The 15,725-nt window shown below is 41.6% G+C and overlaps 1 protein-coding gene and 1 long non-coding RNA gene across 4 annotated transcripts in view; one reads left to right on the forward strand and one right to left on the reverse strand.

Annotated features, from left to right (window-relative positions):
* Positions 1-15,725, forward strand: part of LOC310639380 — a 472,331-nt gene that overhangs the window by 256,218 nt on the left and 200,388 nt on the right. The gene's annotated exons all lie outside the window — the stretch shown is intronic.
* Positions 3,923-10,251, reverse strand: MRGBP (MRG domain binding protein; the record flags this gene model as incomplete). Of its 3 annotated transcripts, XR_014491860.1 has the most annotated exons (6): positions 3,923-4,444; positions 4,679-4,924; positions 6,239-6,313; positions 7,438-7,519; positions 8,229-8,350; positions 9,882-10,251. XR_014491860.1 is itself a non-coding variant. In XM_083357321.1 (5 exons), the coding sequence occupies 5 exons, from the start codon at positions 10,249-10,251 to the stop codon at positions 4,731-4,733; spliced, it is 843 nt and encodes a 280-aa protein (XP_083213447.1). In that variant the 3' UTR covers positions 3,923-4,730. The 3 variants fall into 3 exon arrangements, 2 of the variants coding, with proteins under 2 accessions (XP_083213447.1, XP_083213448.1); XM_083357321.1 differs by having other exon boundaries at positions 3,923-4,924; XM_083357322.1 differs by having other exon boundaries at positions 3,923-5,019; positions 9,882-10,164.

Genomic DNA, 15,725 nt, shown 5'->3' on the forward strand with positions numbered 1-15,725 from the left:
TCCCTATATTCACACGACATCCTGATTGACAAACGAATCCCATCTTTTGCTGTAATGAGTGGCGCCAACTCTGCCTGTGTGGCCGGTTTATCTTAAGGGTGTTGGGTAAAAAAGATTGCGTTAAGCCGATTTATTTCGGATCATTATTACGACAGGAAGGATTTCTACGGGATTGTGCTGACGGTGTGCAGGCTTTTAAGAGTCAAACAACAGACGTGACACGATACCAGGAGGTAGGAATGGAAAGGAGACACGAAAGCGCGTTTTCAGAGGGGAAAAAACCCCAGTTGTGTTCAAAATAGATTATTTATTTATTTATTTATTTATTTATTTATTTATTTATTTATTTAATTTATATACCGCCCTATTCCCGAAGGACTCGGGGCGGTTCACAGGGCAAGTTAAAAACAATACAAAAAGAGACAATAAAATAAGATTAAATTAATACAAGCCCACAAAATTAAGATAACATTAAAATTGAAATTTAAAATTAATTTAATTTAATAATTTAATTTAATAACATAATTTAAAATCCCTCAGTCCAGGCCAGACAATTCAAACAACCAGGTTTTTAAGTCCCGGCGAAACGAGCGAAGGTCGGGGGCAGTCCGAAGCTCCATCGGCAGTTCGTTCCAAAGGGCGGGCGCACCCACAGAGAACGCCCTCCCCCTGGGAATACGTGAGGAGATTGCAACTATGGGTATATCTGCATTGATTCCGAGCTGAAGAATTAAAAAAAATGGCACAAAGTACAGGTAGTTCTCAACAATAGTTGGTTTAATGACGGTTCAAATTGCAACGGCACTGAAAAAAGTGACATTATGAGGGTTTTTCACACTTACGACCGTTGCCGCATCCTCATGGTCACGTGATCAAAGTTCAGATCCCTGGCAACTGGCTCATATTTACGAAGGTTGCCGCGACCCAGGGTCATGTGATCCCCTTTTGTTGACCCTCTGACAAGCAAAGCCAATGGGGAAGTCCGATTCGCTTAACTGTAACAACTGCAGTGATTCACTTAAGCAAGGTCGTAAAATGGAGCAAAACTCACTTAACAACAGATTTCTCACTTAGCAACAGAAACTTTGGGCTCAGTTGTGGTCGTAGGTTCAGGACTGCCTGTACTTGACTTTATAGCAGAAAAACTAGCCTGAAAAATATTGCAACCTTTAAAAAAAAAACTACGCATTTAATAGCTCTTTAGGGTTTCAATCCCACTTGGCAAGCGTACATATGAAAGGTTTCCATTTTGCCTAACATTATTTTTCTGAGTTTCTGATGCCATTCCCAAAGTAAAATTTGGATAATAGGCTGAGCATGTTTTATTTTTGGCTGTTGTTGTTTTAAGGTAAAGGTTCCCCCGCACATGTGTGCTAGTCGTTTCTGACTCTAGGGGCCGGTGCTCATCTCCGTTTCAAAGCCGAAGAGCCAGCGCTTGTCCGAGGACGTCTCCGTGGTCATGTGGCCGGCATGACTAGACGCCAAAGGCGCACGGAACGCTGTTACCTTCCCACCGTAGTGGTCCCTATTTTTCTACTTGCATTTTTTCGTGCATTCGAACTGCTAGGTTGGCAGAAGCTGGGACGAGTAACAGGCGCTCACTCTGCTATGCGGCACTCGGGATTCGACCCGCCAAACTGCCGACCTTCTGATCGACAAGCTCAGCGTCCTAACCCACTGAGCCACCACGTCCCTTGTTGTTTTAAATAGGCCCAAAAGGCTTATAGGTAGTCCTGGACATAGGACCACAATTGAGCACATTTCTGTTGCTAAGTGAGACGGTTAAGGGAGTTTTGCCCACGTTTCACGACCTTTCTTGCCACGATGGTTAAGTGAATCACTGCATTTGTTTTAAGTCAGTGAATCTGGCTTACACGTATTGACTTCGCTGGTCAGATCGCAAAAGGTGATCTTACAAGACCCTGAGACACATGCAACCGTCATAAATATGAGCCAGTTGCCAAGCATCCTAATTTTGATCATGGGACCACAGAGAGGCTACAGTGATTGTTAAGTATGAAAAACAGTCATAAAGTCACTATTTTCAATGCCATTTAAAGTTTGGTTGCTAAATGAAGGTTTCAAGTTGAAGATTACCTGTGCAAATTTGCTGTTTTTAGTTGATCCTGGTAAAGGCGATAACAGATATGTTGTCAGGTTTTTTTTCTGGAATAACAAGGCTGCACATACATAAACAGGGCTTTAGTACAAATCAAGAAGAGCCAGAATCAAGAAAAGTTCCAGCTTCAATACATGTAGTCAATTAATTTCATTACACTTAATTAATTGCATTGTGATAATGTGAGTCACTTTGAACTGCAAGATGGGAGACAAATACATTTGATACAGTAATGACTGCATTGTTATTAACCTGGAGGTTGATTGTGTTAACCTTACATTAGTTCTCTTCAGGTATTTGTGTTGTAACATTCTGTGTAATCTTAAGTTTCTTTAGTTGGTTCGTGATTCAGTGTACAGTGCAAATTTATAAAAATCAATTTACTTTATAACAAAGCCAGGTGCATTGAGTTAGCACACCTAATAAAAAGCTGTGGATGATGAGCAAGAATCGAGGATATTGTAGGGGACAACCAGGCTGATCCTGAAGGCGGAGTCAAATGCATCAATTTGGATTCTCTACGCCGCCATAAGAGATCTCTACGCCGCCATAAGAGATCTAAGTCCTGCCCCCCCTTGAAATCTGTTAACTCTTATCTAGTGCCAATTTGCCTTGAATGTTGATAGATCAGATTCTTATATATACTGTCGGTAGCATGGAATAAACTCATAGTGCTTTTGAAATCTATCCTGGCTCCTGATTTCTTGTGCCTGACAGACCCATGTCGTTACCAGAAGTCAAACTTTACACTTGTTTCCTGACACTGGATGTGCAAATGTTAAGGCATGGGGATTTTGATTTCTGGTGCCGTGATACGTCGCCTGACCCACTTAGGTGTTTTGGCCCTGTGGCTGCAAATGCATGTGGTTCCTCAGATTCAGAGGCCACAAGGTTTTATGAATTGTTTATTTAGTCCATTTCTAAAACGCCATCTGCCACTTTGGGGAGAGGTTAAAAGAAACGATACGATCGGTTAAGAACACAGCTAGTCCTCGACTTATGACCGCTTGCTTAGTGAATGTTTGAAATTACAATCTACCTGGAAAAAAGGGACTTATGACTCAGTCCCAAAGTTCTGACAGGCACCCTTCCCCACTGACACATGTCTGAATTTCAGGCTGAATTTCACTCGTAGGCTGAGAACTAGGCCTGTATTGCGTTGATGAGAAATCGACAGAGGCTGGAGAAAAATCACTGGCAAGAATTAAAGCTGATCAATAGCTGAGCTATTCTTAGAACTCGGTGAAATAAACCTGCCAATTTCTGAAACGAACCTGGCTGAAGCCACACAGGTTGGAGGTGTACGCGCATGATTGTAAGTCTCCCGTGCTGTTTTTTTTTAAGGAACTTCTTTCTCTCTAGGGGAGTCCGACTGTCAACTTCTGAAACGAAACTGGCTGAAGCCATCTTTATCGTTCTCAGTTGCCACACAGGTTGGGTGGGTGGAAGAAACCGAAAGGATTGCTAGTAATCCTGTGGGAACCAAGGTCATTCCAATTGCTGGAAGGGGGAGGGAAGTGTCACGGAGCCCACCAATTGCCCTCATTGGGTAGTGTGTTCATCAGTGTAGTAGGTGGAGGGAAGTGTATCACTTAGCTACATTGAATTCCTAGGGGGAAATTTAGAGTTGGTTTCACTTTTGACCATTCCGATATTATGTATCCAAAACCATGTTCTTTGAGGAAACTTCACAGCTGTAAGTTCTGATTTGTTTGGGTCCACTAGTCGGAACCTTGATACTAACTTAATGTAGGGTGTAAATGAAAACAGCTGGAATGGAAAAACGAAATGGACTAGAACTCATTTTATCGAACAGCAGAAATTTATTCAAACAGAATGTGAATGTTACTGTAACTGTTAACTGTTTTGATACTGTTTTTCTTACAAAAGATGTTTTCCTAAATCCCTCCCAATTCAGGCAAGGAAATTTTACTATCGGATCATAGAGAAACACTAAGAGAGTTTGTCTTTTTAACACCTGTGCGTATAAACTCAGCACATTTTCAAGTAAAAACATAAAGCCTACTTCCAAAATAGTTCGAATAGCAAAATTACCCGAACCTGTTTAAGAATTTCTGCAAAAAATACTTCTTCTTTAAAAAAAAAATCAGTAAATTAAATAATGAATAAAAAAATCCCCACATATATATATATATACATATATACACAAATATACAGCGAACTCTCTTCTGCTTACCAGGCAACATGCATGACTAATCCCAGGATATATAAACTCAGTTGTTTTTGGCAAGTTCAGATTCTGGCTATGTAGAATTGTGCTGCAGTCACCAAAACGAGTAACTCCAGTCCAAAACACAGAAGCCTCTAAAAATGTAAATAAAAAAAACAATACCCCTTGGTTCCCACAGATCCAGGTGTGATACTAAGTATGTAGTTTGCGTCTGATAGCAAAAAGACGTGTCGGACTTGTGCATTTGCTGTGAAGCCACCCTCTCTTCTTAACATTTGGGGGACAAAGCTACCGTTTGCTTCCCTTTAGAGGGGCGATGACCGGTTTGTCTCCCCATTCCAACACTGAACGGGCAAACTAGGACCTACCATTTTTCCCTGTTCAGACTTCAGGATACACTCCAGGATTGTTCTGCCCCTTTTATGTCCTACGCCGTTTTGCGGCACTGGGACTGGAGGGGTTGCTGTTTGCATTTAAGACCTTCTCTGTGACTCTGTTCCGCTTTCTCTTATCTCCTCCTCCTTCTTTGCATCCAGACTCGGAGGAGCTTCGTTCCTTCTCTTTACTGCTGGTTTTTTCGGTGGCCTTTGTCAGGTTCCCCAGAGAAGCATAGACTGAAACAAAACGATCAGACCACGATTGGAAGGACATTTTCCCATTTCCAGGCTGCGATGGATCTGCGCGCACTTCTTTCCGTATGCGATTGTGGCTTTTGTTAAGAGAGAGATACTTTAACATAATCTATAAAACGGGGCCACTCTATCCACAATTTTGTCCGATTCTTCCTTTTGTATCTAGTTAACTACAGGTGGCCCTTACAACGGTTCGCTTAGTGACTGTTCGAAGTTACAATGGCGCTGAAAAAAGTGCCCCCCAAGCCACAGCCGAGGAAGACACCTGCCTGCCTGCCTGCCAGCGCTCTTCCTCCTGTCTGATGTTTTCATTGTGAGCATTTCTGTTGAGGATTGGCAGTGGGGGTGGGGTGGGGTGGCATTGGATTTTTATTCCCCCCCCTCTGCTAGGTGGTTACAGCAGGTTTTGGTCACTTCACATGACCCTGGGACACTGTGACCGTCATAAATATGAATCAGTTGCCAAGCATCTGAATGTAAATCACAAGACCCTGGAGATGCTGCAACATTCCAGCTGATCAGCGCTTCTTCTGGGCTCAGCAGATGTGCTGGGATCAGCACCGAGCTCCAGCTGGAGCCTGGCGCTGATCCTGGCGCTTCCACTGAGCCCTGACAGCCCTGCAGCTCCAGCCGTCTCTCGCTCAGTGTTGTGCAGTGCTACCACCAGTTCAGCTCATTCCCCTCCCTCACTACTACTTTTCTAGGATGGTTGCGTATCACCTGCTAGGTGCCAATGTACCACAGGTGGTACCTGTACCACTGGTTGAAAAGCCCTGGTCTATATAACACAGACTGTTACAGTCGAGTGGTTTGGCCATGTGACTGAGCCAGTTTTACCACTCTTGTGGCAGCCGTTAAGCAAATCACCCAGGCTGTTAAGCAAACCGATGACTTGCTATTGGGGATGTTTTGCTAAAAACTGGGAATGCTGATTTTTGGCAAAACTGGGATAAAAATGTGATCGCATGACTGGGGGACACGGCAAACGGCTGTTGCCAAACACCTGAAATTTGGCCACAGAAAGAGCCCGACCGTCAGAACTTTGAATATATAATGAGATCTCACGAATAGGGATAGTTATAGTTTTAAGTCTACATATCTTAAGGTTGCCATGGTTGAAAAGCATTGCAACAGGCAGTTTCTCACCTCTTTAACAATGCACCATCTCTTTCAACCCCAATCCTTTGCTGACAGTCTGCCTTCTGAAACAATGTTTTACATGACATGCACATGTGAGGACTAACAAGGGCCAAAATCCTGTCTTACAGAAGACCTGTCTTTCATCTAGCAAAATACCTTCTTCAGCAGCTGAGTGCCCTTCCATCTCTTCCTTTATTTCTTCCTTCAGATCGTCTTCTATCATCACTTTACCTGTGGAAAACAATGAGAAGATCAGTGGGAAAGCAGGGAATTTCAATGTCTTCCTTCAGGTGATCTTGAGGTCACCCAAGTGTCTTTTGGGGGGCAAAAGGATATTTTTTACTGCCAGCTCCTGCTGCCACCAAAAGCCCTTCAAATCTGAAACTAGATTTTTTTTTTGAAGCATGGGCCATAGGCCTCAAAGTAAAGAAGCAGGAATGAGCAATAATTTCAGGGCCTGTAGAAAGTCATATGTATTTTTCAGGACAAAATTTAGTAGCCTTCCTTAACCCCACCATGGCCGCTGCAAAAAATTCTGGCAGTTGAAGTCCATACATCTGGAAGGCTCCGAAGACAGCTCAGGTTTACGAATTTCTCCAAACTTTTGGAAAATAGAGCAGGTTTACAAAGTCACTCCATCTTGGTCTGGAAGCTTTTCCTGTGCTATCTTTGGAAAGCCTTCAAAAAGGGATGCCAGTTTGGAGGATTGCAGAAAACAAGCTTTCCAAACAAGCTGTGGCGTTTTCGTACACCTGCGCTGTCTTCAGAACGCCTTCAAAAAGGACGGTACAGCTTGCTTTGAAAATTATGGATGTAAACTGAGGACCACGTGATGCTGAATTTTGGTCATTTGAAAATATATCTTCCAGTATAAGGGCTTAGGTTGCAATTCTATGCAAACTTTTACTGTAAGTGTCAAGATGAGAGGAATGCTCATGCTGTTTCAGCCATTATTACTTCTTAGCTTGCTTACAGTCTCTGGGGGAGGAGGAAGGAATAGAATGTGGGTTTCAGGTTCCCAGCAGCCAGGCTGTGAGAATCAAGGTCACTCAAATGCTGTTTACAAAGAACTGAAGACTTCCTCTCATAACAACCGTCTGGAGCTTAAATGGACAATGTGACCTGCACTATTAGTGAAAGGGGTGTGTGGTTCTGTACTTTTATAAGCCGAGTTTGGCGCCAAGTGAGTTAGAGCTAGCTTTCCTTTCATTTGTGCCAAAGTGATGTACTCAATAAAGTTTTCCATTAGAGATTGAACTGTCTCAGCTGTGCTTACTTTGTCTGGTTCCTCAGTCGGAACCATGGCAGCAAGATCCTTGTTTGGAAGAAATATACCGTACATCCAAATATCTCACCTTCTTTTACTTCTTGAAAAATTTCATCAGGGAGGATGAAGTTTTTTTCCGAATTGGGGAAAGGAAGAATCTCCGACTCATGCTTAAAAAGAAAAACAAGAAATCTGTACATAAACTGATATAAGATCAACACTTCTCAGTAGTTTGTTTTTAAAACTTGTATGTTTGATTTTGCATTTATATTATTTTGTTCTCCTATGTCTTTGTTTTCTATTGTATGACTGTACTGTGTGTTACCGTAAATCATGCTGTACAAAATATAATTGCTCTGTGTGGTATCACTGTTGCCTATAATACTGAAGATCAACAAATAAAATTTCCTTTAAAAATGAAAACATGCAATAAAACTGCAATTTGTGTATCTTTCCCACATATTATTATACAATCCCTAAATGGGTGCTACAGATACATAGCATGTGCATAAGAAAGACATTAACTAGAACTAAACCACCATTGCCTTCTCAGATGAATTTTAGTTCTTTTCAATTCTCAGTTTCCAAGCTTTTTCTCTACCTACACAAGCTTTTTCTCTACCTGCACAATTTCTTTGGTACTGTTATCAGCCCCAAAGACTGAAAAACAGATTATGTGGAATCTTTTTGTCTACCCGTAACTGCAGCTCTGATGCACAATAGAGCATGGGGGATGGAAAGGACCACATAGCAATGGTTTCCCTCTGAAAGAACAAACTATCATCATTTCTACATCTGATCTGGGTTCTATGACCAGCCCCTCATTGCTCTAATTCAGCAGAGGCACTGACCTCTTTTTTTTCACCTGTCAATGCTTACCAGTGCCTGCATGTCATACATTGTGCTCAAGTGGTCCCAGATAACTTTGGAAGAAATTTGCCTCCCAATATTCTGACTAAATTTATCTCGGATACAGATCATATGAAAATGGCGATTCACACCTGAAGGAGAAATAAAGAGTTAGAATGGTAGAGGGGGTAAATGCTACATTAATTAATTAACACAAAAAGAAAGCCTCTTTTGTGTCACACTTAACTCCTGATGGTTTATGCAGTGTTTCTCAACCTTGACAACTTTAAAGATGCATGGATTTCAACTCCCAGAATTCCCTACCCAGAATGAGGAATTCTGGGAATTCAGCATACACCTGAAAGTTTCCAAAGTTCAGAAACACTGATTTAATGGGCACATCCATGATTCTCCTTGGATGTTATACAGAAGTTTAATTTTTTTTAAACATGCCATGATTGGCATTCTGTGGAAGTCTCTAATTTAGGTATTATCCACAATAGTTCCTGTTTAACTTTCATGTCCAAACAGAGTTCCTGCTGAGGCCACAAGCTACTTTATAAATACTGCAATACAAATCTCTTTCCCAAGATGCCTAGTTTAAAAACTCCACAGTGGATCAAGAATGCAACTTGCCATATAGGTTATCAGCTGATTTGGTTGACAGAAATAAGAAGTGCTTTTGGATAAGAGAAAGGGCAATTTTTGCAAAAATGGCATGCTTTATCCACCAAGCATAAATGGGTTTGTGGGGCAAATGAGTTAACAAATCAGCCACTTCTGCCTCTGTGAACGTATGCATAAAGTAACAGACCATGCTCCTTATGTCAATTTAACATGGAAAACAAAAAACCCCGCCAGGCTGCAATCAAGGAAAGCAAAACCTGATGGAAAAAAAAATCATGCACAAATAATTTAGATTCCAAGGTCTTCTTGGCTAAAGCCTACTCTATTGTAAAGGCCAACATAAAATCACAATGGAATATACAGCAGTTACCCAAACAACACAAATACAATCTGCTTCTTGCCTGCAAGAACTTATCACTAATTTGGGGTTTGTGAATTTCTTGGGGAGCTGGTCTGGTTTAAATTCCCCATTCATAAAATGAGGGCTGCAACATCCAATACTTTCAATTATTAGTGATTTTCTTCTCAATTCAATCCAAGAAAGAAGCAAAGCCAGAAGCTTCCTCCAATGGAACTAAATATTTGAGGAGTCCCCTAAAATGAGCTCTAAGCAAGAACACAGAAGCCCCTTGCCCTTCCCTCATTCCAGCCCATTGAACATGGGCTCTCCTGGTGGTCTCCCATCCAGTAATAACCAAGGCCAACTCAGCTACTTAAGGTCAAAGACAGCTGGCCGCCCTGCCATTTGTTTTGGAAGGAAACAAAAAAAGATGCATTTTCAGTCCAAATGACCCCTTTCACCACTAAAGCCTGAAAAGTTAGAAAATCTTCTGCCTCCGGCCAGAGAATTCCGCGATAACTGCAATCCGGCGAAACTAGGCCGGTTTGGAAAGAAAGTCCCGGGCCTAAAGTGGAAGGCCCAGACCCCGCGCTGCCGTTAAGGACCCCGCCCGCCTCCTCGCGACCACCTCGGCTGGAGCCGCTACTCGAGGCCGAGGCTCGCTTTGCGGCCTGCTTCTCCACCCCCACCCCCACCCCGCCCCGCCTAGCACTCACCGACTGGCTTGTGGCCCAGCATGGCGTGGAAGAGGCACACCTCCACTTCGGGGCTCCACACCACCGGCACCGGCAGCAGCGGCGGAGGCGGAGGGGGCGGAGGAGCCGCCGACGTGGCTGCCATCGCGGCCGAAGCGATAGCGGCGGCTGCTGCAGCCGCCGCGTCCTCCGACGACGCTTGAGGCCCGGGCTCCATCGCCGCCGGAGCAGGCCCAGGGCCCAGGCCAGGGCAAGGGGGCTTCACCTCCGCCGCCCCGGCCGAGCTCTCCGCTTCGCCCATGGCCGCCGCCGAGGCCCATCCGGAGGCCCAGCGCCCTCTGGCGGCCTCGCGGGGCTGCAGCTTCAACGGCTGAGGATCCGCTCTCAACATCTCAGCTTTTGGGGCGAGTGGGTGGATTATGGGTTCAGGAGTCCTTGGTGCTGTCTGAGCTTGGTTCTTTTCTTGCAGACGTTTCCTTACCCAAACTGGGTAACATCATTCACTGCTAGTAAGGGAGTAAAGTTTCCTCTCATTTTATACAGCTAGTCCTGTACGGTTCATTTAGTGACCGTTCAAAGTTACAACAGCACTGGAAAAAGTAACTGACCCATTTTTCACACTTATGACCGTTGCAGCATCCTCATAATCACGCCATCAAAGTTCAAACGCTTGGCAACTGACCCATATCTGTGACCTTTTTGTAAACAAAGTCAATGGGGAAGCCAGATTTGTTTAACAACCATGTTACTAACTTATCATCTGCAGTGATTCAGTGATTCACTTAACAACTGTGGCGAGAAAGGTTGTAAAATGGGGCAAAACCGGTAATGGGATTGTACTTGAACTGTTTTCGCATCTTTTGAATGCTGCTTAAGGTTGCTCAATTGAGGTGTCGCTGACTAGCCATACATGCAGTCTCCAAGAAGATCATTGGATGATTTGGGGCGGGAATGGGTTCCTTTAAACATATTGGCCACCGCCTAGTGGCCAACCGTATAAGTAGCTGCGCAGAAGCCTCTGATTCACTTCTGTACCTGTTTGCCTCAATAAAGAAATGTTCCTGTTTGAAACCTCTCATCTTGCTTCCTGCCTCCAAAGAACTCACTACACAACAAAACCCACTTAACAAATGTCTCCCTTAACAACAGAAATGTCGGGCTCAATTGTGGTTGTAAGTCTAGAACTGCCTGTAATGTTGTGGCTTGGCCTGGGGTGGTCTTAGAAATTTTTTGGTTGAATTCAAGATTGGACTTGGATCACTTGTGGCAACGTAAGGACTCCAGGCTGATTCCTCTCTTGACTCCATCCCTCTGCCTCTCCTTCTCCTACATTTGCTGTTCTTTTTATCCCAATACCTTTTCTGTTTATCACATCCAGTGGGACGTGACTGGCTGAGGAATTCTGGGAGTTGAAGTCCATAAGTCATAAAAGGGCCAAGTTTGAAGACCCCTACAACAAACATTGTGACACGAGGAAGTTGTCAGAATGGATGATGAGAGTATTGGTTCATCACTCATTCACTGGATTTGGCATTTTTATCCACCTGTGTCCTTAAGGACCTAGGAGAGGCAGAGGTGAATGTTCAATGGTGTTAAAGGTGTCATCCCAGGATGTAAACTGTTCCAAGTAAGGCTGCCTTTTTCAACTGACTGATGTATTGCTAATATTAATTCCACAATAATAATGTTATCTTCCACTATGATTAGATGTAGGGTCAATTAGATTAGACAGATTTCCACATCTGGAATATTTGTTTATTTAATATAGCATTTTTGTTAAATATGTGTTCTGTTTCAGCCTACGACTGGCCCTGTTTGAATGTCAGGGACAACCCCTTTTTATAGTCAACAGGCTGGAAAAAACCCAACCAAGTTTATTTACAAAGAGTTCAAACAAAAGTTAAATGAAAAGTTCAAGAGTTAAACCAAAAATTCAAACAAGAATTAACAAGAATAACAGACCAGGACTCTAGCAGAAGATCTTCAAACGGTTGCCTTCAGCAACCAGCACCTCCCACACCTTCCCCTTTTATCAGCAGTCCCAAGGTGTGGCTTCTCATTGACTTCTCCCGAGGTGCCTCATTGCCTTCCTCTGTTCTGCTGTGCTAGATTGCCTCCTGCTCCTAGCGTCCCTGAACAGAGCCAGCTGTGGATTGTCTTCTTCCAATCCCTCGTGCTCACACGGCTGAGTCTGAGGAGGAACAAGATGGGAGGGGCCAGGCTGAGCGTCCTGCAGTGCATCAGACACTGACACCAAAGGCTCTCCAAACCCCTCCTCCTCCTCCTCTTCAGAATCATCCGACCCAGCTGCCGGAACCACAGGCTGACGCTGAATCACAACAATATGGATGGGAAAGCTTATAGCTATTGTTATACTTGATATGCTATACTGCTTCAGACAGGAAGGTGGTGCCAAGAGTGGTGAGGATGGCTGAAAAGATCATTGGCAGTTCCCTCCCTCCCATCCAGGACATAGCACATAAGCGTTGCTTGAGCAGGGTCTGTAAGATTGTCTGGGACACTACACACCCTCTCCATGACCTGTTTTCCTTGTTCCCTTCTGGGAGGAGGGGGCTTCATTGTATCCAAAGTAGAACATCCAGATTCAGTCAGAGTTTTGTTCCATACAGTATTAACCTTGTGAACTCTAAAGCTTCCTCCTTCCATTATGTATTCAAGATGGACAGTGATTAATAATTATATGTTATCTACATGTAAGGTTTTAAGTCTCTACATATGTTGTATATAGGATGTTTTAAATGTGTGTTATGTATGTGTACACTTTGAGAGCAAGCAACTAAATTTCATTTTTAATGTGTGCCCTTGTGCCCACAGTAAAAAATGACAATAAAGGTAATCTAATCTAATCTAATCTAATCTAATCTAATCTAATCTAATCTAATCTAATCTAATCTAATCTAATCTAATCTAATCTAATCTAATCTAATCTAATCTAATCTAATCTAGGGCAAGGAGAACCTATTAGTTCTTTATTTATTTTCCAGCATCCAGCCAGGGTGAATTCTTTATGTTTAATGTTAGACCTATTTGACATTTGGGATTTTTTCTTTTCCCTTTGTTTTTGTACCCAAGACTCCCCCCTCCCCCTTTTTGTTGCTAGTATTGGATGTTTTTTTCTGTTTTGTATTTTATTTTGTTGATAAAAAAATAAATATGAAAATATTTATATATGGATAAAAATGCCAAATCCAGTCTGTAAATCTGGCTGAGTGATGAACCAATTATCTCATCATTTATATACTGTATATATTATATAAATATTGCTGTCTTCCATGTTTATACGCAGGTATTCTGATACAGAAGCCTAAATTAATTCTTCATTTTTTAGAATGTCGGATATTTGATTTGATTTGTTTTGCAAAGTTTATAAATCACTCCAAGTTTTCTTTCCAGGTGAAAGTGTGTATTATGTGTGTTTATAATGAGAGCTGTGGATATAATCCACAAAATATCCCTATTCTTTCATTTTGATTTAGATTTATAGCCATGGAACAGCATCTGTCCTGTTGCGGAGATTAAGTGTTCCTGTGGTTTGTTATTAATTTGAAATCTTAATCCTCCACTTGACATTAAATTAAATAATAACATGTTATACTCTAATGCCACAAATACCAAACTTCAGGGCAGTAAAATGATCTTATTAAAGAAAAATTAAGGAATGTTGGCAAAATCATCCCTTTGTATATGAAAGTGAATTAAACCTTAAAACCTGCTCTATTTTGGTGAAAGTTTCTGTTTAAATAAATTATTTTCTTTATTGGAGCCTTATCTGAGTTATGTAAATGAAAGAAATTGCCAAGTAAAAGATATCTAAGCTAAAAAAAAATCTTTGGCTTTCAATCAGCCATTTATCATCATTTCACTGTTTTAACTTGATCAATTGTCATGCTCCAAGTTGGTCAGTGGGCTACAAAAGGTGAAAATACTTGTTTTCTTGATGGAAATATTGACTCTAAAGCTCATTTTAGATGACGACATTACTGCCCATGGAATTTCCAATCTTTCTCTACTCCTTCAACCCTCCAATTCAGAAAAATCAGATAATTTTAATTTTAGCTTGTTGCTGGTTCTATCTTGAACAGATAAATTCAGCCTATGATTTTGCATAGTTTTATCCAAGCAGGTAATATTGTGTTCTAACCTCAAGGCTGTGAAGCTAAATAATATTAACAGTGATTTGGATGACCTCAAGCCATTATTTTCTAGGATGCACGATGAGTGACGATGCATCAGATCGTCCTCATTAAATGCTCAAAAGATAAACTTATCAGTCAAATTTCTTATTACTGCGCTGCACTCTCTAAAGCATTTAATGAGGTAGGAGAAACCATCACCTAATTACACTATTAATAGTAATGATCAGTAAAAAAAAATTATGAACCCCTTTGCAAGACTGAATAGGTCATGATGTTCCAGCTTTCAAGTTTTGTAAACCAGATCTGAATTACAAACAAGGATATTATGCTTAGAACTGATAGAAGAAATTTTTCTCATGATTAAAACTAGAGACCAGCATGCAATTCTCTTAAACTGTTTGATAGTCCTCAACTTATGACAGGTCGCTTAATACTCAAAGTTATGATTCACCCAGAAAAAATGATTTCCAACTTGTCCTTGAAATTACGAATTCTGCACTGCTCCTCTGCTCATGTGATTGCATTTTCAGTGCTTGGCAGGCAGCTCCTATTTATAACAACAACAATAATAATGACGATAATAATAATGAAGTTGGAAGGAACCTTGGAGGTCATCAAGTCCAACCCCCTGCTCAGGCAGGAAACCCTATACCATTTCAGTCAAATGTCCAGTCTCTTCTTAAAAATTTCCAGTGTTGGATAATTCACAGCTTCTGGAGGCAGGTTGTTCCACTGGTTAATTGTTCTAATTGTCAGGAAGTTTCTCCTTAGTTCTAGGTTGCTTCTCTCCTTGACTAGTTTCCATCCGTTGCTGCTTGTCCTGCCTTCAGGTGCTTTGGAGAATAGCTTGACTTCCTCTTCTTTGTGGCAACCCCTGAGATACTGGAACACTGCTATCATGTCCCCCCTCGTCCTTCTCTTCATTAAACTAGACATACCCAATTCCAGCAATCATTCCTTATATGTTGTAGCCTCCGGTCCTCTGATCATCTTTGTTCTTCTTCTCTGTACTCTTTTTAGAGTCCCAACATCTTTTGTACATCGTGGTGGTGACCAAAACTGGATGCAGTATTCAATTGCAAACAATTGTAGTGTCCCATGGTCATCTAATTTGTGATTTTTTTTTCCTTTCTGACAAAAAAAGGCAAAATATATCCATTGGATAAGCTGGATTTAAACTTAGGACCATGTGATTTCGTCGCGATCTCAAGACGTTTCTGTTTGTACAAGCCGGCCTAGCCTGATGGGGATTGGTGGGGTTGTTTTATTTTTGGTGTCTTAATTTTATCTTGGGGTTTTTAGAATTTTATTCCAATTGTTCTAACTTGGGCAATCATTTAATCTCTTTTTAATGTTTGTATTTAGTATTTTATTCTGCCCTGTGAACCGCCCTGAGTCCTCAGGGAGAAGGGCGGTATATAAATATTATTAAATTAAATTAATTAAAATTAATGACCATGTTACTCACTTAATGACCAGGATGGCTTGTTTATCCATTGTCATTAAAGTGTTTGTAAAATCAATGACTTGTAAAGATTTATGTAAAGATTTAGGACCAAAACTCTGAACTCAGTTGTAGTCATAAGTCAAAAACTACTTTCCTACGAATAGTGGATGCACATCCAATCAATCTATGTTTCTACACACAATCAAATACTTACTACCGTATACAATTATAAGTAGAGTTTAGTTTGCAAAATCATGCCTG

Source organism: Vipera ursinii, assembly GCF_947247035.1.
Source record: "Vipera ursinii genome assembly, chromosome: 3".
Taxonomy (NCBI): domain Eukaryota; kingdom Metazoa; phylum Chordata; class Lepidosauria; order Squamata; family Viperidae; genus Vipera; species Vipera ursinii.